At 38.7% G+C, this 26,865-nt stretch overlaps 1 protein-coding gene across 5 annotated transcripts in view; it reads left to right on the top strand.

Annotated features, from left to right (window-relative positions):
* Positions 1-26,865, top strand: part of PRIM2 (DNA primase subunit 2) — a 105,531-nt gene that overhangs the window by 18,591 nt on the left and 60,075 nt on the right. For 4 of the 5 annotated variants that reach the window (XM_061347853.1, XM_061347851.1, XM_061347854.1 and 1 more), the window contains exons 5-6: positions 4,453-4,548; positions 5,382-5,519. The exons of the other annotated variant lie outside the window; for it this stretch is intronic. In XM_061347853.1, the coding sequence (XP_061203837.1) occupies positions 4,453-4,548; positions 5,382-5,519 (234 nt within the window). The remainder of the gene's footprint in view (positions 1-4,452; positions 4,549-5,381; positions 5,520-26,865) is intronic. 5 annotated transcript variants of the gene reach the window in all.

The following is a 26,865-nucleotide window of genomic DNA, read 5'->3' as shown; positions in this document are numbered from 1 at the left end:
ATCAAGCTAGTATACGTTAAGTGGTTGAATACACTTTAAAGTTATATTCTTAAATTTAATGATATCTAAGTTAATATTTTTGTATTGTAGTTCTAGTCTAATTTGTACTGTGATGTGTGGCAATGGAGAAGATTGACTAGGAAATGATTGTTCTGTCTTTTTCATACTTAAAATTGAAATACAGTGTAGTATTGAGATCCTGATGCCATCCCTTTTTGAGAAGGCTGTTGTGTCACTTGAGTACCAGCTGCTCAAGCAAGTTGTAAGAAGTTCACTCTGTAAGGACACCAGCAATGTGTGCCTGTAAACCCCTGAAGCTGAGCCTTGGAAAAGCAAAGGACTTGTGCATTGAGTTCTTGTTCCTTACTGGGAGACCTAGAAACAGCCAAAGTAAGCAGTTGTGCATATATAGTAGTACAATGTGTGCATGCATCTTCAACTCTTCATTAAAATGGAGCAGGGTTATAAAATGTATTCTGAGGTTTTTGGACGGGCTCACTGCCAGTGTTTGTTTAACTAAGGCTTACATATTAAATTATTCATATTTTAATCTAAATTTATGTGTCTTTGTGTTTCCAGGACAATTCTGTGATTAAAAGTCCATGAATAATCTGCATGTATAAAGCAAGAAAACTAGAAATAATGCAAGTTGTCCCAAATCGGCTTCCTTCCTTTCCTCTCATGCCTTCCCTTTTCATGTTGTGATTTTTTCCTAATTTTTTTAAGTCTTAAAAACTTAAGATGAAGTATTAAAACTGTTTCAAGCTACAATGACCCACTGTCACTGAAAAGGGAATATCCTTTTCCTGCTGTTACTTTTTGCTTGTGCAAAGTAAAGAATGACTTGGTGATAAGCAGTTTTCGTTAACTAAACTGGCAACAAATGAGGCAAAACTAGGGAGTTACTGGCTGTGGAGTGAGTTGAATCAGTTCAGTGAGAAGGGTCAGACGAGCACCAGGTGACATCCTCAGAAGAATTCTGTTTATTTATTTTTAGAATCTCCTGTATTTTATCTTGAAAGCATCATTGAGCTCTGTCAGAAGTTACGCAGTCTGTTTATCTTTCTGATCCTGATTAGAATCTTAAAAGCTGTATTTAATTGTGTCTAATTTTTTAATGATTACCGGAAAGTGTTCTTGCAGGTGCCATTTTAGAAATGAGGTTATTAAATGTACAAACTTTAGTGTTCTTACTAAAATTAAAAAAAAAAATAAAAGGAAGGGAAAAAATCCCTTTCCAGCTTCCATGAACTAAGTAAAAATGGGGTGCATGTTTCATGATGTTCTGTATGAAGAGGTACAGGCATGACCCAGCTGAAAGCTTCAGTCTGACTCTGGATTATAAGGAGCTTATTTTCATTGCACTGTGTCTTCAGTCAGTTTTATGCAGTTTTTCATGAAAATAGTGAAATCATTAATGCCAATACCAATTATTTTTAATTTTCTAGTCTTTAGAAAAGCAAGTTTTATAGTTAAACACATTCTGGCGTCATATCCCAGCTTTACTTAGGGGCTAGGAATATCCTTGTTTCTTCTTCTTTTCTCTCCATTAGATAAAAACATAAAGGCAGTGTGAATTTGGTGAAAAGGCAAGGAGCAAAATGTTGGTAGGGTTTGCCTGAAGTTTTGGCTGTGCATGAGGCTGTAAGATGTAAATTATTTAGCAGCTTTATAATAATATTTATTTATATGATAAATACGGCTTTGCAAGAACATCTGTTTGCTTAGAAAATACACTCAACACAGGTCATAATCTTATCTGTAGTTGTGGTCCATTAACCTGTTTTACTGGAGGTTTCACCAGGATCACTTTTACCCCAACAGTATTTTTTTGCTAGTGAGATGCAAGAAAATCTCAAATCAGTGTGACTTTACATCTGTACAAGATTGGTATGGTCAAATGACTAATAAGATTCTAGGCAGCTTGTGAAGTTTGGAGCCAGTATTATTATTTTACATGTATATTAAGAAGTAAAGACACCTTGAAATTAAATGTAATACTGAATTAAATGATTTTGTGGATGAAAATGAGCTAATTGGTTTTAGAAAAACAAAGGAATCCTTGCTTTTCCTCCTTTTCATTCTCCCCCAGTATTGCAAGCTTTATCTGTAAAGTAGTGACTGGATTGTTTTAATGCCTGTCTGTAAAAAAAACCAAAAAGAATCCTTGGCTTGGATTCATGTTTTATTCAGTGAGATATCCTAGAAGAAATAATGCAATTGTAACTACTATAGCTATACAATATGTTTCACTGTTTTCATTTGAAGACAGTTTCATTGATGGTAGGCTGGGCTCTTGTAGGCAATTTCTACTGAGAAAGTATAAACCTGTTCTATTTGAAAAATGGAAGTTGCTATTCTGGAATGAAAATGAAAACTTTGGTCTCTACTAGGTGAAAGGCAAGCTTGCAGGCTCACATGGTGACTTAGATTTATAGTTATTTAAACAAGAAATACATCATCTGGAAGGAGTAGCAGGGTTTTGGTAGTAGCACTGTTAAATTTGTATATAGTTTCTGCGTGTCATGTTTGAAAAGCGGGAATCTTTTGAAGACTAACATGAATGAGATCATTAGTGGGAGTATTTTATAGATAGTGTTTCCTCAAATTACTTGCACAAACACATTTAACTGTTCTGATACAGCTACTTTGCTAAAGAAAAATGTTCTCCACACAGCCTGTTTTTCTCTGAGCGTTAGATTGTCACATCTGGAAATATAATGCTACTGTGTACTTCCTCTGTCTTTAAAGTTACATTCCTGTGCCTTCCTGGCAGCTTTATTATTATTCTTTAAAACTGATTTTCCTGAGAGTACTACAGTTGCATCTAGATCAACATTAAGATGCAGACAGGGTAACCATAAACCTTCTAGACATCCCTGCTTTGGCCGTTTCATATGCATCCATCAAATCACTTTCATAGAGTGCATTTGCTGAACTACTCCTCTAGGTCTGAAGTGAAAGAGTCCTTCCTATGACTTCCAAGAAAAGTGGGGTTTTGTTTTGTTTCATTTTCTCAGTCTTTCAACTGAGAAGAAGGGGAAAAATAAATTAAATGTGTATTTAATTGCATAGAAGTGTTGGTCAACAAATTAGGTATTCTGTCCCATTCAGAAAATGAACTGTTCATGCACGTCCCCTTCCATGCAGATGAATGTTACTGAGTGTCTGTTTTATCTTGTGTTTGGAGTCTGGGTGGGTATCTAGTGCATACGATTGCCTTGCCTTCCTGACGAGTCTCTAAAAGCTTGTCTTGGCTGCAGCCTTGTATCACCTCTCCATAGTTATTGGAGCACTGTCACACAGTGTGTTATACTTCAGTGATGTCTGTGTCCATCTGTGTTTTGGGAAGGTATTCTGTGTTTCCTACCATTCAATCCCTTTCAGTCAGGGACTACTTCCATTGTACTTTATCAAGAACATATGTTGTGCAAATATTTAAGACTTAGTTGCGTGCAGTTAAGTTACTAGGTATCACTGCTGGATTACCAGCCTGTATGATCTGTTTTATCAGAGTAGATTACTTAGATTTATTTTTTTTTTATTATTTCTTACTTTTTTCAGGTTTTGAGGACTGAGCTTAATCATTATTTAAGGCAGAACAAATTGATTCTAAATGTTGTTGTTTTTGTTGTTGCTATTTTCCTTCGTATAAAACCCTGAAATGATTTATTGACTAGTAAAATCATTATAATGTCCTAGTCTTGTGTGGCTTTTCTGCATTTGGTGCACTATTAAGTAGCAAAAAAAGCATAACACATATAGTTATGTATATGCATTATTTTAAGTTTTTATATTAGATGAAGTGTAGCATCATCCATGGTTTTTCAAGCTATAAATCTTGGCTTAAATAGTTCAAGTTGTTAAATTACAGCATTGCTGCTTAGTTTGCCTGTTTTAAGACCTCAAGAAAAGCACTCACATTTATAGAAGAAGAAGTATACGATAGATGACATGTTGTGGGGTTTGGGTTTTTTTTTTGGTTTTGTTTTGTTTTGTTTTAAGTCTGGATTTAAAAATGAATCTGAAACTCGTATTTTTGTCAAAAATCTGACAAAGTTGTTTAAGTCGTTACTAACCGCGATTGACTCACCAGGCTTTATTTTAATGCATATAGTAAACCTTGATGTGAGCAGGGTTTATCACAAGTTTTAATTTGTTGGCTTTTAAAAGGTTGACTTTTACAAAATGTGGCTTTGTGTTAATGCTTAAAATTATTGTATTTTAAAATCTGCACTGCGGCTTCAGAAGGAAGATTATTTAACACTATTGACCACTAGTGTTTTGCTGGTTTCTGCTTAATTATTAGTGATTGCTTGCTGAATCACTGAAAGGAATGATATATTCACAGATTAAGTAATCTTTTAGCTTTTGTTAATTAACAGAAAACCAAACCAAACAAACCTTATTCTGAAATATTTCAGCTGTATTAAAACAAGCTCTTAATTTTAGATCAGTGAAGACACGAAAAATGAATTAGCAAATGAGCTGCTTACATCAACCCCTGGCTTCAGTGTGGCTAAAGTAAAAGAACAAATATTCTATAAGGTAAGTAGAAACTGCCAAGTTCCACAGATTTGCACTCATTCTCCTTCACTTAAACTTGGAGTTATTATGTTCACATAACACTATTGCTAACAGTTAATCAAAGTGTCTCAACTGAGACCAATAACAATTTCTCTTCTTTGTGTCAGTATAAGGTACAAGGGAGGGACTGCAAGTGAAGTGAGCTTTTAACTACTATTACTGTCTTCTGTCCTTTTCTGCCATCCTTTGTCTTTCACCACAAAAATGGTCTTAAGTTTTAACATTTCCCAGACAATTGACTTAACTTGCCTGACTGACAGACCGCTCAGTTTGGAGGCATTCTTGAGCACCTGTTGCTGAAGCTGAGGTTGGTCTGAATGTATTAGTCTGAAACTCTTTTTGCTAGAGAGCAAAGGGAGAAGAAATGTGTCTGATGGAAACCCCTGACTTTTTTGGAGTGAAGTTGGTTGGGTTCCAGATCTACTTCCAAGATACGCAGCTTTTCATGAATAAAATATTTCAAGTTGCCTGAAACAGAAGGCTACCAGAAGGCCATTTTCAAATATCAAATCAGTAAGTGATGCCAAGCTACATAATTGGGCTAATAATCATAGATACAAGCTTTAAAATAGCTTATTTTGCCTAGCTGCATGACCTTTTGCAAGTAAACAATTTCTCCACCAAAATAATGATCAGCTACTCCAAAATCAACACTTAATTTCAAACCATTTGCATTTTGCCTGGATAGAGTGCTAAGACAGAGAACGACTTAAAGCTGTACTGATCTTAAGGTTGTAAACATTGTTACTGTGTCATTTTGCTATTCTACAGTGTGGGGTTTTCTTCTTTCTCAGGTTGGACTTGCAGATGCTGTGGATCTGTTTAGAACCAGAAGAGTGTTTATTAAAGATGGCTTTGCATATGTGCCACTTAAGGATATCGATGCAATTGTTTTGAGTAACTATAGAACAAAGTTATCTAAAGCACTGGCGGTAAGTCCGATATTGATTTTGACAACTTTTGTTGCATCGTTTAGTGACACTCTTGGACAAAGACCTTTTTGATTTTTAACTGTGCTTTCATACCAGAAACCCTGTGAAAAATGCTGACAGTACTAAAAATTTTGTTACGAACTGGAGTTTCATTACTTTAAAATGGTATTTAGCATGTGATGTAGATGATAAATAAATGTCTCCTAGAGGATTTTGAAATTGTTTCCTACATAGAGAGTAACATGACTTTTTTCATTCATAATGTGAGCCCCATGCACATGACTGTGGTTTTTTCTCTTTGTATCGGTATTTTCTCACTGAACATTTTGCAACATTTGTTTTGTTGAAACAAGCAAAATACTGATTTGTGGTTTGTTGGTGTTCTTGGTGTTGTTTTTTTTTGTTGTTGTTTTTTGTTTTTTTTTAAACAGAACTAAAATAAGGACAAGTCATAACATGTCAGGGAAAAATGAAGTCTTCATTGTAGGAATGCTTCAGGTACCAGATCTCGTTAGGACGCATAGTAAATACTGTATGTGAATGTTCTCCTGTTAGTAATCTGGTGATGAATTTAGGAAATGCTGATTTTACAATATGAGACTCTTCACAGGGTTTAAAAGTTGGTGATCATGTAGAATGCACAGAGCTTTAGTCCTAAAAAAAATACAGCATTGGGTAACATGAAGGCAGTTCAGATTGCCTTTAAAAAATGTTTTCAAAGCCTTACATTGTCAAGCCGCATTAATATCAAGGTTGACCACAAGCATTTAGTAAAGAAACACTCTGAAGTAAAAAGGCATTCCTTTAAGAAGTTGTGAGTATGCTGATTTTATAGTTTGTCAATTTTGAATATAACTAGAGTCTATAAAATTATTTAACGTTAAGTCAAAAATTGTGATACTCTTATGTGAACATATACATTACTACTCTTTAATACAACTGTAACTAGAGACATTTCAGCTGATGCATAATGTTGTTGCTGAAAGCTGATAATACTTGGATAGGATTTAAAAGCAATGAATATATTCTATAGAAATATGGTGAAGATGTGTAGATGTGACACTTGAGAACACGGTTTAGTGGTGGACTTGGCAGTTCTAGGTGAATGGTTGGACTTGATGATCTTAAAGGCCTTTTCCAACCTAAAAGATTCTATGATTTTTACACAAGGTTATCAGCATCTATTTAAAATACTTTAGGGAAGCTTCTGGAATTTGCCTGTTGTGTGTTTGTTGTGGAGTTCAAGCTGAAAAGTCTGAAAACCAGAAGGAGCTGTAATGAGTTGGCTGGCTGACTCTCAGTTCGAGAAAAAGTGTGCAGCTTTTTTTACAAAGTCATGCTATTTGATAATTTTGTTTAACCCAGATTACTTTGTTAAAGCCAACAGCTGCTTTACAGTGAAGGAGTGCTCTATACTGCCCTCTGTAGTCAGGGGTTAGAAACTGTTAACACTCTTGCAAGTGTGGAAAACTATCTTTTATAGAACTGTTGTGTTTTAAGTTATTGCAGTATTTCTGGTTTGCATTAATTTTTTAGTTTTAATATGTATATTTTGCTAATGAAAGTTTGCCATATTTTCAGAGTAAGTAATAAGAGAAGATTAGTGGTTTCTGTCCTATTCCAAAGCTCCTACTTGAACTTGTGGAGTCTTGATTTACTGATTTACAAATTTAGTTTGAGAAATGACATTTAATAAGCTTTTTCACGTAATTTTAGCCAGCACAGTGAACTGATGAAAGATGCTGGGAATATTATTGAGTCTTTTGAAACAAAGGCTAAAAATCAGAGGTCAATCTAACGTTCTTCTGTTACACCAAATGGGCATAACTGGACCTGAAGGCCTAACATGGTAGCTGGGTAATTGGTGTAGTTTTCAATGAAACTAAACTGGAATCATCAATTGCTATCAACTGAAAATTCTGTGAAACTGTAAGAAAACAGGTTGTTTTTTTTAAAGAAAGGATTGTACATAAGGATTTTTTTTTAAATCTGAAGATGGTAACCGTTGCTGTTCCACAGTATAGAAATCAGGAGGCTGATCTTTAATCTTTTCCTCAGGCTTATCTGAAGGGGCATATTTTTAATGGAAGTTGTAACACAGTGGCACATTTCCAGTATTGTTTGTAAAAAGTAGTTGTTGAAATATTATTTGATCTAGGCCTAAGTTCTGCAAGTACAGCTGGTTTAGGAATGCTTGGTAATGCTTTTGCAGCACGTGGATGTTTGTATGTGTCTGCTGCAAAGGGAAAATCAAGCAAGAGAAATGTGCTGAATTTCAGGCGCTATGGTAGTAATAGAGGTCTTTATGACTTTGCACAGAAGTTGTGCATCATGGCCAGATTTAATTAAGAAGTAATAGACCCTTCTTATTTAATTTGTCTTTTAATTAATGTGTTTGACAACATTACCACTTTGGTAAGCATTATTTATGTGTGCTTTTGGGAACATGTTTTACTATTTTTGCAGCATCTGGCTATTTACAGTTTGTTCTCAGCACTTTCTAATGGCCAATCCTTGTTTTATTAGAATTTGAGAATTAAAGATCTTAAGGGTGTGATAAACCAAATTAGGCTTGAATGGTTTTTCTAAAGAAGGGGTTTGTATTTTCACAGGGACATAAAGTTAGGCTAAATACTTGTATCTTCTGTGGGGTAGTTTGACTTTGGCCAGTACTTCTGGCTTTGGCAGTCTCTTAAAAGCTTCTAAGGGACAAAATACTTTGAATATAGATAGTGGAAAGATGATCTTTCAGGCACGTAGTTCTGGGGCAACTTTTTTTTACAGCTCTCATAGTACAGTAGTACTATGTAGTAGTAGTACAGGTCTCATGAACAGTAGTACAGTAGTGAACTGCTCATGCTCTGCTCTCATGAACAGTAGTTCAATTCTTCAATGTTAAAGCAGTATATTTTTCCATTGTCGGTTATTTATGTGGTGTTATTTGTACTGTGATGCATGTTTTGCCTCTCGGACATTGTTTGGTGCTATTCTAAGCAATCACACACACAGGTTTTTAGAAGGAGTTATCCCTACTCAGGAATGATTTTATGATTAAGGCCTTACATGTATTTTTCAAGGTCTTCTGAAGCTTGATGGGAGCGTGCTAAAGCTACTCTTGTTCTCCAAAGCACAGAAAAATTCAGGTGGTTGCTTCCCCTTATTACATTACTCACTACATTGCAGGCTCACGTTGCCATCATCCTGCATGTTAGAAGGTGATTCTAACCGGATTATAAAGGAGGAATATAATGAGAGTGAATTGATGTGTTGATACTGAGTGTTCAGAGAACAGTAAATAATTCATAGTGCTGACTTCTGCTTAAAAAAAAAGTTTTGTGTTGACAGTGACACAAATTCAGTTTAGTCAGAGTTAAGCTTTAATTGCTTACTAGTCAATGAAGCAGTCATATGTTTTGTTTCATCCCTTAAAAATGGGTTTGACATCTCTACTGGCAATTCCTTGAGGCTCAATAAGAGGGGGAGTTAATACTAGTCAAACCTTCTTGACAATTGCACATGCAACTGAAGAAGTTCATTTTATGTGCAAAATCAATACTACAAGGACCTTCTTGCTGTATTCTCTGATCCATTTGGTAGTAAATAATTTCCTTTGTGCCGTTAATGATGATTAAACTGTAAAAAGCTTAAACATTTTCTGTATTTCATGTAAGTTATAATATTAGCTCTACAATTGTTTTATAACTTAAAGCAAACTTTACTAATTCAAATTGCCATATAATTTTTTTCATGAGGGTTTCGCTGTGTTTACGCTAATACACAAACATTTCTGCAGAAATGCTGTGCTGCATTTTGGTAATTTCAGTTGTAGTCATGTAGTGGATTTAGATTGTGAAATTGTTGGCAGGCCTGGATCACCTTTTTTCTGAGGATAACTTTTAATTTTTCATTTCTTGAAATCAGAAGATTTGGCTTAGTATTGTGATTGAGATGCACAGGCCTGTATCAGAGCTGAGTTATACTCAGTACTGCACAAAGGACTGCTCTGGAGAAATCTCAAGTGGAATAGAAGGGGGAGAACACAGAAGAGGCTGCTGAATTATCGCCTGGGACTGGCCTTTATCAGCAGTGTCCTCAAAATAACTGCGAAAATGACTATTACGTTGGTAGTTGTCTGACTTGTCTGAAGAGGAGTTCTGCCCTGTGTGGGTAGCTGCTAAATACTGAAAAACCTGATGCTGGGCCACCTCCTTTAGTGTTTGAATCAACTAAATTGAATCATTGCATCAGTTTTAACAAAAGTTACAGTTCAGAAAGTGTTTTGTCCTTAAGTTTTAGTGCTTGTTGGACATTACATTTTAAAGCTATAAGCAAATGACACTTGGAGTATTGTGTGCCTCTGGACTTGCTCCAACAGCTCCATGTCTGTCTTATGTTGAGGACACCAGAACTGCACACAGTGCTCCAAGTGGGGTCTCACGAGATGACAGTATATGGCAGAATATTATAGCAGAACATCATACAGGATTTTAACAGTCTGCAAATTAAAATATTAACTGAACAGAACACAGACTGATTGTCCTGGGTTCAGCAGTAGCAGTCATTTTTCTCCTTCTCAGTAGCTGGTGCAGTGCTGTGTTTTTGACTTTTGGTCTGGGAACAGTGCTGATAACACCAATGTTTTTAGTTGTTGCTAAGTAATGTTTACTCTGACCGAGGACTTTGTGCATCTCATGCTCTGCAAGGGAGGAGGGGAAGCCAGGAGGAAGCAGAGCCAGGACATCTGAGCCAAACTAGCCAAAGAGGTGTTCCATACCACAGCATGTCATGCCCACTATATAAACTGGGGGCAGTTACCCAGAAGGGAGAGATCACTGCTCAGTCCGGCTGGGTATTGGTCAGCGGGTGGTGAGCGGTTGTATTCTCTTCCTTTGTTTTTTCTTTTATCATTATTATTATTGGTGGTAGCAGTAGTGATTTATGTTATACCTTAGTTAATAAAATGTTCTTATCTCAACCCGTGGGAGTTACATTCTTTTGATGCCACTCCCCATCCCTTTGGGAGCTGGGGGGGAAGAAACAGGGTGGGGGGGAGTGAGCGAGGGCTGCATGGCCGAATTGCTGACTGGGCTTAAACCACAACACTGATATACCATAAGAAATCAAGATTCCCATGTTAATATGTACAGTTTGGATAGCATGTATTTCTTCTGAATTGAATGTCTACACTTTCTTACTTTGCAGTATGATCTTGTGTAATCTGATAAAATGCCTACAAATCAAATTGTTGGGTTTTGAGGACTTAGTAGAAAAAGAAGACTTCACTGCTATTTTCTAATTTTTGTGGTTTTTTTTGTTTTGTTTTTTGTTTATTCCTTTCCCTATTTGAGATGTAATCTTCATAACTGTTAGACATGTACATCAAGTTGCTTCTAGCTTTACTGATCTTTGTGATGATTTGTCTTTTAAAATTAAATATTAGACAGACTGTGCTATTTCAGTTGATTTATGCTGTATTTTCAAAGAACATGCTAATTTGGGAAAAGTATCAGTATACATAGCACTATCTGCAAAACATTTTCTTCCTAGAACACCTACGTTTTCAAGCAGTGAAGCAGAAAGCTTTATGTAGTGGCATTAATGTTGAGAAAGTATGATTGATTATGGTCTTGTCACTTGAAATTAGTTTCAGGTGTTGTGTTCCCAGTGTTAAAGTAATTCACTGTAACATAAATGGATGATTTTTATAATATGCACATACAAGGTTAGTGAGGTAATAACTTTGGCAGTGCAGGGTAAAGTGATTACAGTGACTGTCCTCTGAGTCTCTCATGAAAGTTTGTTGTGAGAACATTGCCAGAGAAGCAGATGGTGTTCATTTCTGAGTAGTGTTGCATGGTAAGGTCATTGTCTAAGGCACAGGTCTGCTGAAGAAAATGGTGATATTTTGAGTGGGAGAAGTAAAATCAAGGGAAGTGATTTTGCTCCTGTTTGTGCCAAAGGGAATTCAGACCTGTACACAGAATTGTTACCTGTGAGACAGGGAAACTTGATGGACCTTCTTTTTGCCATGGCCTCTGAGTTTTCCTGTTGTTGGCCGTTTTCTGAAATCAGTTCTTCTAGTGTTTTATTCTCTGCTAATTGAAGTTTATGTGTTTCTTTTAGAGACTGCTTAGATTGCTAGCATGAAGCAATTATAAATAATATTAGGAGGTTAAATGAAATTTGACTATATTCAGTATTTTTCTACTTCTTTCTGCTTCTTGCATGTGCTATAAAGTCCAAGATTTTAAGTGCTAAATTTGCAGCTGTCGTGGTTTAACCCCAACCAGACAGTTTTCACTCACTCACCCCCCCTTTCTTGCCCTTCCCCTACTCCTGGAGGGATGGAGAGGAGAATCAGAAAGAATGCAACTCCCATGGGTTGAGATAAGAACAGGTATAACACAAATCACTGCTGCTACCACCAATAATAGTAATGATAAAGGAAATAACAAGGGAAGAGAATACAATACCCCATCACCAGGCGACCAATAACTTGCCCCCCAGCCCGACCAAGCACCAACCGATACCTCCTCCAACCCTGAAGTCCCCCTAGCCCTTCCGGGTAACTCCCAATTACCTCCTGGGCATGAAGTGCTGTGGTATGGAATACCTCTTTGGTCAGTTTGGGTCAGGTGTCCTGTCTCTGCTTCCTCCCGGCCTCCCCTCCTCTCTGGCAGAGCATGAGGCTCACAAAGTCCTTGGCCAAACCAAAACATCATTGTTATCAGCTCTGTTCCCAGCCCGAAAGTCAAAACACAGCACTGCACCAGCTACTATGGAGAAAAATGACTGCTACTGCTGAACCCAGGACAGCAGCATAAACAATTGCTGTGGTCGCTGCATGTTCCTGTTTGGTTTCATTTGCATGGAAATACTTTCACCTTCAAATCAATGTGGGTGCTTCATGATAATAAAACTAATGAAGCAAAATGTGCAGGATTTGAAGCATGTGGAAAGCTTACTTGACTGTTGAGATGTTCCCCAAACTTCAGAAAAACTGTTAGAAATTAAGAGTTTTCTCCTGATTATATTCTTAGAAACTAGTGTTTTCTCCTGATTATACATTCTCATGGCCTTCGGTGACCCATAGGCAGTTGCTGTGTGATAGCTGTAGATATCTGGAGTTGGTTTACACCTGAGTTAATGACAGATTATTTCATCAGCTGTGTTCTGGCTTTTCCTTGGAGAAAGCTAGGTAAGTTTTCTGGAAGCTAGCTGTAGCAATCTAGCTGATGTGTACTTTGGCCACCAGTGGAGCAGGACTGGAGTGACACATGGAGCTATCCAAACTGCCTGTGAAGCTGTATCTAGGGTGTTTCTCAGGCTTCCACTGCTTCAGTGTGAAATGAAACTGATTTGTGTCTCCATTTGTTTCTTGGGGAAAATTGATTCATGTATCTCAATCATGCTAGCTGAATCTGTTTGGTGGTAGTGGGGACTTGGATTTCTCACCCATCTGTATATTAACAGAGGCTCATTACTGAGATCCAAGTTACAACCACTTACTGTTTTTTATTGGTGGTTCAAGAGGCACAATTTATCTACCACTGTGTACAGTAAATCAAAAACTTACCTTGAAATTAATATATTGAATCTTGCCTACAATGTTGTAAGATTCTGTAAAGGAGCATAAATCTTACTGTGCTTTGTCTAAACCACTTCTTTCAAGGGATGTAGTTGCTTTTAGAACACAACAGTTATTTAGTGGGCTTAATAAATGGGTTCTTAAATTCATGATTGAAAAGCAATACTGCTGCCTCACTGACACTTTTGAACAAACGGTCTAATCCTGACAATTACATTTTATAACATTTTAAAGGTGTGTGCCACTTTTGTCCTAACTTTCAAATTGTTTATGGCCTAAACTTTGCATGTATCTATGCTAAATTTTCAATTCCTGTAGAATATAAGTAATATATTCATTCTTGCTCGCCTCATTGTCCAAATTGCTCTGGTAATTCATTTCATCACTGCTGTTAGCCAAATTAAAATTTCTCCTATTTGAAAGCTTTGTGACACAGATGCCCCTGTCCAGTGCTTAAAATGGGACATTTTCTTGCTCCAGCTCATCCTTTCTGCTAATCTCAAGTGTTGTGTGTTGAAAGAAATGTGGGTTCCCCCAGATTTCTTCACTACACTTTATAGAGTGCCAACCGTGTATGTGCTTTGCTTCCTTGCTAAAAGCTGTTTTGGAAGTAAAGGGGAGAGGAACTTTTTGAAAACTTAGCCATGTAATCCTAAGAAGTTGGGTATGATGGAAAAATCACAAACAGTGCAAGAGTAAATGCACCTGCATTTAGCGCAGTGATTTTTCATTATTTCCATTGTCTATAAAACTTGCTTCTCGTGATCTTTGTTTAGATGTTAAATTTTGGCTAACATATTGCACACTTTTATCAGCCTACTGTACAGGTTCCCAGAAAGTTGAACCTTGTTTAGAAATAATATTTTATAGCATACCAAATGCAGATGCTTGTAGGACTTCTTGTTGTGAGTAGTCACAACGGAATCAATAGGTCTTGAAGATGTTGAAAGCAATGTGTACAGCAGCATAAGATTAAGCATTCAAGAATAAAATGGAGTCATGCAAGTTATTTTGAGACCTAAATTAAGCTGTAGTGTCTTAAGTTACAATTACAGTTTGAATTAAGAATTTGGATTAACAACAGAAATGTTTAATGCAAATTTATGTAGCAGGCAAAAATAAATAGTTTGAATCACTAAAAATTGTGATGACCACCTTTCCACTTACATCATATTTTTTTTTCCATTTCTCTGTGAAATCTGGAGAATTGCTGTTTTTCTGAGTCAAGTTTTATGGTATCGCATATGTGATGTTAACATGGTTTTCCCATTCCTGCTAATGATAAAGATCTGTTGGGGAAGGCCTAAGTCTTAAACATTTTTTTTCAGTCAGAAAGAGAAATGGGAAATGACTGTCAGTAGCTCAAAGTCAGATGTGAAATAAACTGGACAACTGATAGTGGTATCAGATGACACCTGGTTAATTAATGTATAGAATCTTTATAGAGGTTGGAACACTTCTTTAAGCAGTATGTATAAGAATAAAGTATGTTCAAGTCTCATCTCGGAAATGCCTTTGCGAAGATATGTTTAAAAGAAATTCTGCTGTAAGATTAGTTAAAAAAAGAACACCCCACATTAATTTTACTGGTTACACAACTAGTTTGAACTCTTTTAAGAAAAACTGTAGCAGTAGGTTGTGGGTTTTTTTCTCCTACTGGATAGTTATTTTTTTAAACTGTTTTAAATATAGATGAATTGAGTATTTTTAGAAATGCTGGTCACTGTTGCTGTTGCAGCAGCTGTTTTCTGGGTGGTCTCATTGTATAGTATTCCATTTTACTGCAATTTCCTAAAGGGAATCTCATCTGTTAATGTATTTCTTCTGCAATTAATTGCTAATCTGCATTTTTATGCTAGAGAGGAAGTGGTAATTTTTTGTGGTTCTTATAAACAAAGATTATTTGTCAGAACATTTTTTCCTGGTAATAGGAGAGCAAGGTATGTGTCAGAGGCAGTAGAGTTGAGCAGAATCTTTATAATAAAACATACTCTGGCATCTTATGAGCAGTCTGCGCAGGCTGTCACTGAAATTGCTAGGGTTCTGTGTTCCTGAAATCTTGAAACGTGATATAATTAGCCTGCAAATACACAGCTAGGATAGTTAAACTTGGCTCTAATAATGTTGGGCCTGTTGGTGTACAACCTGGCCCACTCACTTCCCAGCTGTGGCTTCATTTCATACCTCTGACTTGTGAAGAAGCAGATCCTTACTTGAACAATGACTTGCCTCCAGGAGATCACCAGGTGCCTCTGAAGTGCCTGTATGTTGCTGCCAGGTTCCTACTGGATCTTTACTTCCTTTTCTCCTAGAGGCTAGCAACTTACCTGCCTGAGGAGGGTACTGGTTTGTCCCTGAATATCTTTACTGCAAGGATGCATTTAAAAATTGGATAACTGCTGGGTGTCTTATGCTCAACTGACAGCCCCTTCAGCTCTTTACTTGTTAAGTTTCTCTTGGGTACCGGACATAGACTGTGAAAGATGTGAGTTTTTTGGAGGTGGTTGGTTGGTTGAGGCTCCTTTTGGTTATACTTCTGCTGGATTATATCCTGTTATTTTGTAGTGCACTCCCAAACATTTTTTGCCAAATTCCTGAATTCCTGACCTACAGAGAAATACTGAGCTACCAGTGCAAGCTACCTGTCACTAGGGAGCATATTTTCTGGTTAATTTTCTAATCCTTATTGAGGAGTGTAGCTTTGCATTTCCGCAAGAGGTGTACTGTATTTTATAACTGTATATCCAGTTTTCTCATGACATCTGTTAAGCTTGAAGAAAGGTATGAACTGAAAGTTGGATGCACAAATATTACTGAGTGAGCTTTTCTTAAGAGAGGCCTCGTGCTGCTGTGTTCCACCTTTACATGTTTCCCTTAATCTGTCAGCGTTTCAAGCCTACCTATACTTAGAAGTGGGGGAGTCCCAAAAGATCATAGTAACTTCATGTGGAGCACTTTGACTGGAGGAAAGCAAATGTCACTCCTGTCTTCAAAAGGGCAAGAAGGAGGACCCGGGTAACTATAGACCGGTTAGCCTCACCTCCGTTCCTGGGAAAGTGATGGAACACCTTATCCTTGGTGCCATCTTAAGGCATATCAAGGATAAGAGGGTTATGAGGGGCAGTCAACATGGCTTCACCAAGGGGAAGTCGTGCTTGACCAATCTTGTAGCCTTTTATGAGGAAATAACGCGGTGGATGGATGATGGAGAGCGGTGGATGTGGTCTACCTCGACTTCAGCAAAGCGTTTGACACGGTCTCCCACAGCATCCTTGCGGCTAAATTGAGGAAGTGTGGTCTGGATGATCGGGTAGTGAGGTGGACTGTGAACTGGCTGAAGGAGAGAAGCCAGAGAGTTGTAGTCTATGGGGCGGAGTCTAGTTGGAGGCCTGTATCTAGTGGAGTGCCTCAAGGGTCGGTACTGGGACCAGTATTATTTAATATATTCATTAACGATTTAGATGAGGGAATTGAGTGTACTATCAGCAAGTTTGCTGATGACACTAAGCTGGGAGGGGTGGCCGACACGCCAGAAGGCTGTGCTGCCATCCAGAGGGACCTGGACAGGCTGGAGAGCTGGGCGGGGAATAACTTGATGAAATATAACAAGGGAAAGTGTAGAGTCCTGCATCTGGGCAGGAACAACCCCAGGTTCCAGTATAGGCTGGGGAACGACCTGTTAGAGAGCAGTGTAGGGGAGAGGGACCTGGGGGTCCTGGTGGACGACAGGGTGACCATGAGCCGACACTGTGCCCTTGTGGCCAAGAAGGCCAATGGCATCCTGGGGTGTATTAGAAGGGGGGTGGTTAGTAGGTCGAGAGAGGTCCTCCTTCCCCTCTACTCTGCCCTGGTGAGACCTCATCTGGAATATTGTGTCCAGTTCTGGGGCCCTCAGTTTAAAAAGGACAGGGACCTGCTGGAGAGAGTCCAGCGCAGGGCAACTAAGATGATTAAGGGAGTGGAGCATCTCCCTTATGAGGAAAGACTGAGGGAGCTGGGTCTCTACAGTTTGGAGAGGGAGCTGGGTCTCTACAGTTTGGAGAAGAGGAGATTGAGGGGTGACCTTATTAGTGTATATAAATATATAAAGGGGGAGTGTCACGAGGATGGAGCCAGGCTCTTCTCAGTGGCAAACAATGAAAGGACAAGGGGTAATGGATACAAATTGGAGCACAAGAGGTTCCACTTAAACCTGAGAAGAAACTTCTTCTCAGTGAGGGTGACGGAACACTGGAACGGGCTGCCCAGGGGGGTTGTGGAATCTCCTTCTTTGGAGACATTCAAGACCCGCCTGGACACGTTCCTGTGTAACCTTATCTAGGTGTTCCTGCTCCGGCAGGGGGATTGGACTAGATGATCTTTTGAGGTCCCTTCCAATCTCTAACCTACTGTGATACTGTGACATTGCTGTGACCTGAAATGTCTTTGTCTGAAGTGCTTTCTTTCCTCTTGAGATCTGTAAGGAGGAGGTGGTTTCGTAGCAATAATCTTTACATTAGTAGGTGTGTCTGTGTGACTTCAGCTGGGCTGGATTTTGTTACTCTTTTTGGTTCTTCTATTACTCTGAAATAGAAGACCAGGAGAGGTTTTCCATAGCTTCTGCACAAGTTAGGTATGTTTGGTAATTTGTCAAGGTTAAGTATATATGTAAATGTTTTGTATTGGCTCATCTGCCTGATGATGCCTCATTTGCCTGAGGGAGTGGGCATGAAAGTGTACTGCAGTACAGATGTTTTGTGGTGAAAATGGATTTTGAAAGACAACAGTTTTTCAGCACCCAGAGTCACATGAGAGTCTCCACATATAAGTGAAGTTTTGTAAAAGCTTTTATGTGCTCTGTAGAGGTTGAAAGGATACTGAATTAGCTGTTCAGTGAGTGGTAGAAAGGCAGAAAATGAGATGAAGTATCAGGGAAGACCAGACTGGTGAAGATATATATCTTCAATTTACATGTTGCTTGTGAAAGAGCTTTTTAGCTATATTTTTTTTTCTGTATTTTTGTAAACAAATTCATGTAAATACTAGGATCTTTCTGTTTGTAAGAACTGATGTTTAATTAAAATAATCTGTAGTCTTGAACAAATATCAGAAAGGAAAGGGTTGGATTTTTATCTGTTGTGAGTTAAGCAAAATGACATGGTTTATTAATGAATACAGCCTTTGTTTATATAAGTACATAGGAAAGAAATGGATAAAATTTGGATGTAGTGCTTAGAACTTTTTAAGTAATAGAAAACCCCATGAGTTTACCCTGTTGTTTTCCTACTTACGCTGCCAAAATGAGGTGAAGGTTGCTCTGTTACCAGCTTTGTTAATCCCAAAGGATTTGGGGGTTTGTTGTGTGGTTTGGTTTTTTTTCCCCTCCATCCCTTTGATTTGTAGACAATAAAAATAAAAAATTTGCAAATCCCAACACTCCCCCACCCTTGCTTTAAACTGGAACTGTGAACCAGTAGAATCCTTTTCGGAGTACATGACAAGGTTGAATTACTTATTTAAAAAGTGAAAAAAAAAACACCAGTTATCAAAGTGAATGAATAAAACTATGAATTGATTCTTATTCCAAATGACAAGCTTTTAAGGTAGTTTTTGGGAGAGTTGAGTCTCCAGGCACTATTTTAGAATACCAGCCATAGAATCATAGCACCCTTGTAGGCACTGTTTACATACTGGAAGGCTGCTATGAGGTCTCCACGCAGCCTTCTCTTCTCTAGGCTGAACAGCCCCAACTTTCTCAGCCTGTCTCCATACGGGGGGTGCTCCAGTCCCCTGATCATCCTCGTGGCCCTCCTCTGGACTTGTTCCATGTCCTTTTTATGTTGAGGACACCAGAACTGCACACAATACTCCAAGTGAGGTCTCACGAGAGCAGAGTAGAGGGGCAGGATCACCTCCTTTGACCTGCTGGTCACGCTCCTTTTGCTGCAGCCCAGGATATGGTTGGCTTTCTGGGCTGCGAGCACACACTGAAGCCAGCTCATGTTCATTTTCTCATCAGTCAACACCCCCAAGTCCTTCTCCACAGGGCTGCTCTGAATCTCTTCTCTGCCCAACCTGTAGCTGTGCCTGGGATTCCCCTGATCCGCCAAGCCTTTTTAAGGTCCTCCCCTTTATCCTGGAGGACTGATGAAAAAACTGAGCCCCAGAGCCCCTAACTACCTCTCCCAGGGCTCTGTAGTCCTTCTTAATGTTCTCCAGGCTACTGCTGTCTGTATTGCTAGCATCCAGATGGACCACTAGAAGTGGGTAATAGTGGGACTTACTAGAGCAGGCAGCCTCTCGGCTCCCTTGATGACTCTCGCCGGTCAGAACTGAGGCTCCTGGACGCGGGGTTTCCCCTCTCTCCGGGGTTGCAGGTGTCCTGTTTGGAGCTGCTCACCTCAGGAAATCGCATTCCACCTTCAGTGACAGTGAGCAAATACCAGCTTCTCAGTGAGAGTTGGTGATCTCTCACATTGCATGAACATATAAAGAAATGTAACAAAGGATGTAGGCTAAAGAGTAAGAGCTCATTATGCAGACAGTGATCTGTGACCTTGGGGAATTTATTACAGTTCAGATATAATGGGTAATTCTTGTGAAGTGCAGAGCCTAGTCTACTTGTCTCTTTATAGAGCTGGATTGTTTCATGTGCAGGTGTGGGGATATGTCAATTCTGTTGATGCAAAGAACAATGCATCAGGCAATGCCCGAGTATAAATCTGTGCTTTACTACTGAGGCATTAAAAAGGAGCTGTGGCGTAGTGAATGAAAGTTCCTGACCTGCCCTGTGCAGGGTGCTCTGCCAGCAGTGCTAGCACCTCTGTGCAGAAGCTATGCGGGTGTCATTGTGAGCACTTTTTTCACGTGGAAGGCTTTCCATGCCTCAGGCATGAATGCTATTATGAATAATAGAAGGCTATAAGATATTTGGAAAAAGAAATCCATTTTCTTTTAATATCTTTTTTGCATAACCTTTCTGCCTTTGTGACAGTGTACAGAAGCCACAGAGAAACATCCCAGGAAAAGAAGACACTTTTGCTTGTGTCTGTGTGTTGTGTGTGGTGGTGTGTATGTTTGTTTATTTTTTTAAAAGATCCGGTTCAACATAGAAATTTGCTACTTTATATAGCAGAAGATAGCATGCTCTCCTCTAACAGGTGATTGCTCCAGGGCCAGGATTAGTTCTTCAAGTTTTTTCCTTAGTTTTTTGTTGTTTTGTTTTTTTTTCTGTGAATATTGGGTAGCACCGTTGAAATCTACATCCCAGTCACCAAGAACTTCCCTGGCTGCTTATGTATGTTCCTTTAGCTGCCTAGTGGCATAGAAAAAGCAGCCACAATGGGGTTGTGTATCTGAGTTTAATGATACAACTTGTATTTATGTGATCCTGTTTCTTAACTTTCAGTATAAGCATTACAGTTTGGAGTAAGTGTAGTTCACATCTAAGCAAACGATAGCCTCAGCATGAGCCAGCAGAATGCTCTGGCATCAGAGGTTGACAGTATCTTGGACTGTATCAACATAAGTACAGTATGTAGGTAGAGGGAAGAGACCCCCTTTACTTGGCACTCATTAGACTACATCTAGAAAACTCAGGGGGCTCCTAGTACAACAGAGATGCTGAAAAACTTTGTTAAGTGTAGTAGAATTCTGCCCTCTACATTTACTGCCTGTCTTTCTTGACAAAGTTGAGCCTACTGTTTACCAGATCTTCGGGTCTTCTCCAGAAGAGCTTTTTTTCCAGCCAATTAGCCACCATACAGTGGTGGTGCAAGGTTTTATCATAGGTACAGGACTTCTCAGTTGTGATTGGTGAATTTCATGAGGTTCTGGTTAGCTCAGTCCTCCACCCTGTTTAGATCCCCCTGAATGGCAATTTTCCCTAAACTGTTTTTTATGTGTTTATGAACCTGATCAGGACACATTTTGTCTCCTCTAGGTAATTGGTAAAGATATGAAACAGCATAGCTCTTAGGATAGGCACTTGAGGAACTCCACATATAGCTGGCCTTCAGGTAGTGTATAAAACATCAGTGCTACCCATGGAGCATGATGACTCGTTTTCATCAGCAGCTGCTGGTTTGGTTTTTGTCTCAGTAAGACAGGCCATCAGACTCAGTAAAATGTTGCTTAAAATGCTGGAGATAGTATATGAGAGAGAGGATAGTACTGAAGGCCAAGTTACACATGCAGTATAGCATAGCCCAGGTTTGACCCTACTCAGGTGCACTGTTCAGGGAATCTCTAACTCCATGCTGTGTAATGATCTTTTGATTAGGATCACTACAGTGATCCAACAACTTTTCACCTAGTAGTCAACTTACCTGGACTATAAAGTTGCAGCTTAAATACAGTGATACTGTAGACTGCTGTATCAAAAGCCTTGCTAAAGCCAATGTGGATGGCATCCACTGCTCTTTAGTGACAGAGCTACTCATTTTGTCTCAGAAGGTAGCCAGGTTAGTTAAAAATAAGTTAACAGTAATACAAATTATTTACCTTTGGTAAATCCCTGTGTCTGTTCCTGATGACCTTGTCCATTGTGTGCTCAGAAGTGCATTCCAAGAAGACTTGCTCTGGCATTCCCAGGGTCTGAAGTAAGGCTGACTGGCCTGCTGTTCCCCAGTCATTCCTATTGCTCTGTCAGGAGATGCATGCAAGAGTTGCCTTAACGTCCTCAGGAGCCTGTCTTGATTGCAGTGGCTTTTCAGCTGTGATGGAGAGCAGGCTTATAATGTCAGTTCTCTCAGCACCCTGAGGTATGTCCCATCAGGTTCCATGGACTTGCATGAGAGGAGATTTCTTGGTAGGTCACTTAGTAATGCTGTTTAGTAGTTCTTCACTTCTTTGAATAATCATCATAATGCATAAATGTCTGGAAACCTTTTCAGTAAAGACGAGCAGAAAATGTAGAGGGTAGAATTGCTCTCTAACTTGGATTTGTCTAATTTGTAGCGGTAGTCTTTGAAACTAAAACACTTAAGATCTAATTTATTTCTATTTACTTTTGGAAATTTGGAACGGCAGTATGTAATATCCTTTTTTTTGTTTACTCTGTCCTGTCACAGTAAACATAATTAAACTCTGCACTTCTAGTATCACTTGGAAACGGTGCAGCAATTATACTTCATTGACTGCATAATTGGGCTGCAACAGAAGTTTTCTATATTTGTAGGATTCAAAATGCAGAGAGTGGAAATTGCAGAATATTTGTGGGTAATTCCATCAATTTTTAAGTTAAATTTAAAATTCTTTTTTGTCTGAAGTGTTTATTCAGCTTTTTAAAGTAAGCTCTGTGAAAACAACGATTTGCGTGATGGCCTTGAATTCAAGGAGCCTTTCATTTTGATAAAAGCAACCCCAGACAAAATACTAAAAGATAAATGTTTATGTGTGAGCTTTCTGTCCAGGTCACTGCAGCTCCATATCTTATGTCATGCAGTCTAATTGGACATTTTGCCTGCAGAGTTTTGGAGTTGAGCAACTTGATGAACTTTGTGTTTCATAAGCTGACTCTCTGTAAGCTGTGGTGAGAGTTCTGGTCAGCAGAGAGTTAATGGGGTGAGGTTTGGGAGCAAATTCAGGCTTGCTGTTGCATCTGTTCTCAGGATCAAACTGTCAATGCATTTTTCTTGTGGTTCTGGTCTGACACATGATGGTTACAGTGTTTGTGTCCAGTATCTGAAGGGGGCCTATAAGGATGCTGGGGAGGGGCTCTTCATTAGGGACTGTACTGGTAGGACAAGGGGTAACAGGTTCAAACTTAAACAGGGGAAGTTTAGGTTAGATATAAGGAAGAAGTTCTTTACTATAAGGGTGGTGAGTCACAGGAATGGGTTGCCCAGGGAAGCTGTGAATACTCCATTCCTGGCAGTGTTCAAGGCCAGGTTGGACAGAGCCTTTGGGTGACATGGTTTAGTGTGAGGTGTCCCTCCCCATGGCAGGGGCTTGGAACTTGATGATCTTAAGGTCCTTTCCAACCCTAACTATTCTATAATTCTATGATTTTATGCTTAACCGGGCCGTGAGATTATAGTTGCACTTTCTGGCCTTGGCCGTCAGAGGGTACTGCAAGAGTGTTGACCAGGTAACGCAGGAGACCTGTGCCTGAAATGCAGCTGTTCTGTACAGCAGTGGTATTCCTTTAAGGAGGAGATGAAGACATGGGATTGAGTTCTTAATTCTAAAGAAAAATGCATTGTATTTGGTCTAATGCGGAATGTATGTAAATGAAGTGGATTTTATTCTGTTGGTGTACACCAAATGCAAATAAGCCTTTTGCTAAATGTCATTAATTTTTAGTTCTGTGATTAATTTCCTGTACCTGTCAGGATGAACTGATAAGCAAAAGTTAAGAAATTATCAACATCTAAAAATTCTGATGATGTCTTAGTAGCCTCATGAGTCTGCTTGCATATGTCATTCATAGTTACTAGGCTTTTATGTATTGGTGATGTGTAGATCATTTTGTTTTTTAATCTCATGTAGTGGATATCACCTGGTGCATTGAAAGTTCTCAGTGTCTAGGCTAGTATTATGTTTTGGCCATGATGCTATGGGTATATAGGTTAATCTTGGAGTCATTAGGCTTAATTCCATGAAAGTCAGCATCAACTGAACAGATTATTTGACCATAAATAGCAGTTATGTTTTTCTCTTAATTATTGTTGAGACTGCTTAGCAGTGATTTTTATGGGCAGTTCCTGGTCTTGTTTTCTCTCCTTAGATCTTAGTTAATCTTGTTCCTGATGTCAGTTGTATTCTTCTTAAATGGGCACTTCTTATTCCTTTTTGTAAAATAATCTAAGTTAAAAGCTTTTTATCATCTTCAGAAGATCAGTGGTTCTTTCTCTCAGAATACTTTTTTTTTTTTTTTACCAACTAATGCTGATCCTGGAAAATAATGCTTTTTGGACTTATCCATAAACCAGAAAACTGTTATTAATCAACTAGCTACTCACTCATTTTGAAAACTCTGCTTCTGTTCTCATGTCTTTTCAGCTTTAAGATTATTACTTGGGCATTTTCTTTCAGCATCCTTTCAGGTTCTCTCAAGTCTTCTGTAACCTGGAATACTGCAGATGGATCATTAGTGACTGTAAGAGTCAACCCTGTGTTAAGAGCTTTGTTCTTGGTCTTAACATGGTTGTATTCATCACACCTTATCTTAATCAGAGTATTCTAGACCATCTTCAAATGGTTTAAGATCTCTGTGTATGTGTGAATTTTTTTTTTTTTTTAATGCAAATACTGCTTATTGGGTCTCTGCAGATACCATTTTACTACTTGGATATTTAGAGGGATGCCCTGCATTTGATACTGGATGAAGAGCACAGCCCTTCCTGGTGCTCTGGAGTCACTGTGGTACTGTTTCGTATCTCAGATTTTTTTTATTCTTGTCAGCACAGCTATATGCTGCATGTCAGTTTTCTTATAGAAAAAGGCATATTTCAGGTAATAACAGAATGTTTTCAAGGAGAGCATATAACATTCATACTCACAGACCCCTATCTTCAACCTATCATAGAATCATCAGGAAAGGAAGAAAGGATCGTACATGTAGAGTTTGTAAAAGGTCTTACATTTTAACTGTGTTGTACTAGGTCATGCTGACAACTGGTGGGTTAGCCTCAAGCCCTGCATTTTCATTGAAGGAAGAAAGAAATTTACAAATCTTGCCCCTTATCTAGATCTCTCAAGAGATTCTTTGTTCTTTGGAGATGCTTTACTTGTCACACTGATTTTGTTTTGGTGTTTTGTTGGAGCAGGAGTCCTCATTATCAAGCGCAAATCCATCCATGTCTTTCAGAAACAGCAACTGAGAGGTGTTCATGTATCCTCATCCCTATCAGCTACCTGTTTCCTGACAGATGAGTGTGGGGTGGGGGGGTGTCTTGTACACTCTCATCTTTTAATGTAGAAAAGAGAAAACTTGCCAAGAAGGTCCACAATCATGGAGTCATCTCACCATGTTTCCACAATGGCAACCATATGGTGGCTTTCCTGCTGTGCAGTGACTTCCAGCTCCTTCTGTTTGCTGCCTGTGCTGTGTGCGTTGGTGTAGATGCACTTCAGTTGGGCCCCCACCTTTTTTTTGGGAGGAAGCCCTAATTCATACATGACCAAGATCAGGTGCTTCCATGGTTTCTAACACATCAATAACCCTTGTGTCTTTGCTGCTCCATGTTTCTCCATCCCCTACCTCCACTGAGACAGTGGACTGAATGACTTTACTAGCACACTGTTCCTCAAACACTAGCATGCTGCCTCCAGGCTTATCTCTAGTGAGCCTGGTTTTAGCCCTTGGCCCTTCAAATCTAGTTTAAAGATCTTTCAGTGAGCCCTGCAAACTCCTGTGCAAAGGTAGTTCAATATTCAATGTGGATGTAGTTACTTGTATGCAACTGTAGGTTTCAGCATTCAAAATAATTGCATAATGATAAGGTTGTCATTCCTTGCTCTATATCTGGACACATATGCAAGAATATGATGTAACTATGTGTAGCACTTGATCAATGTTAGAAGTTTTATTTGAATTTGCTTAATTTTAATGTAATTGGCTTTTCCGTTAACTTCCCTTTTCAATCACAATATGTAGCTCCTATGTCTTCTTAGCAGCAGGCATAAATGTAAAGCCAACAAGGCAGATTACTTGTTACAGTGGCCTTCCCCAACCTCAGGTTTTCCAAGTCATTGCTGCAGTCAGTTTGATGAAACTGCATCTAAATGATGAAACTACTGTTCTAAATACTCTTAATCACTTTTTCTAGATCTGTTAGAAAAACAGCAGGTTATTTTCTTTCATTAGGCCTATAGTAAGATTTGGAATCAGCTTACCCAAGGCACTTTACTAATCAAGTGTTAATATTACAAACATATTTCTCAGAGACTTGTATTTTATTTGAATTCTGTTGTCTGATCTATCTTACCTTGCATTGTGTCTTTCCTGCTTGGCAGGAAATCCAGTTCTGCAGCAAACTCAAAAGAAATCCCAAGAGCAACTCTATTATGGAGGTCTACATTAAAAATGAACAAATGAACCACACTGCTTACTCTTGGTGGAGCCACAGCCTTGGAAAAAAAAAAGGTTATGATTAGGTGTTAACTGTGCATCTTATTGCAGAGATAACAGAATTAGCTGCATTTGGCGCTGTTACCTTCAGCTCCGTATCTGTGTTATGTCATGCTGTGACTGATAGCTGAGAAGTGGATGAAAGTAGTAACAGATGTAGTTCTATGCTAATGTAATGATTTTGTCTCTCGGATTTGTATTGGTATCTCTAGTGACGGCTGTGCAGGCCTAGCACACGTGGAGGCTAGTACGTTTGGAACATGATTCTACATTGTATGGCCTTACTGCATGTGAATTTGAATATACTGCAAATGTAGTTCAGATTTGCTTCTAATTCAGCTCAGGTCTACCTTAGTTAAGTGGCATATAATCAGTTTTGCACATCAGGAATGGACTGAAACTGTGTTGCTGTTGGTGTTCCAGCTGGTAAACCAATGAAATAGAGACTTGAGTAACAAAATATATCAGATTGGAAATGTGTTCATCGGTTTCTGCAGGTGTCTGCTCTTGTGGCATGTAAAATACCAGCCTTGAAAAATATTTGACGTGTTTTCTGACATAATTTGTCTGTAAGCAGCACTTGTATAGCTCAGTTTTGCTCTTTTCCTCCTGAAACAAAGTTTCCTTCTGCAGTTTTGCAATAGTCTTTCTCAAAGTAATAAAAAAAATAAGTACTTCCTCAGTAGTACATATCTGACTTTATA

Source organism: Neopsephotus bourkii, unplaced genomic scaffold (genome assembly GCF_033783945.1).
Source record: "Neopsephotus bourkii isolate Nb327-2 ecotype Australia unplaced genomic scaffold, CSIRO-AGI_Nbou_v1 NB_330, whole genome shotgun sequence".
Classification (NCBI taxonomy): domain Eukaryota; kingdom Metazoa; phylum Chordata; class Aves; order Psittaciformes; family Psittacidae; genus Neopsephotus; species Neopsephotus bourkii.
The sequence above is the reverse complement of the archived record's forward strand: the minus strand, read 5'-3'. Positions and strand labels throughout refer to the sequence as shown.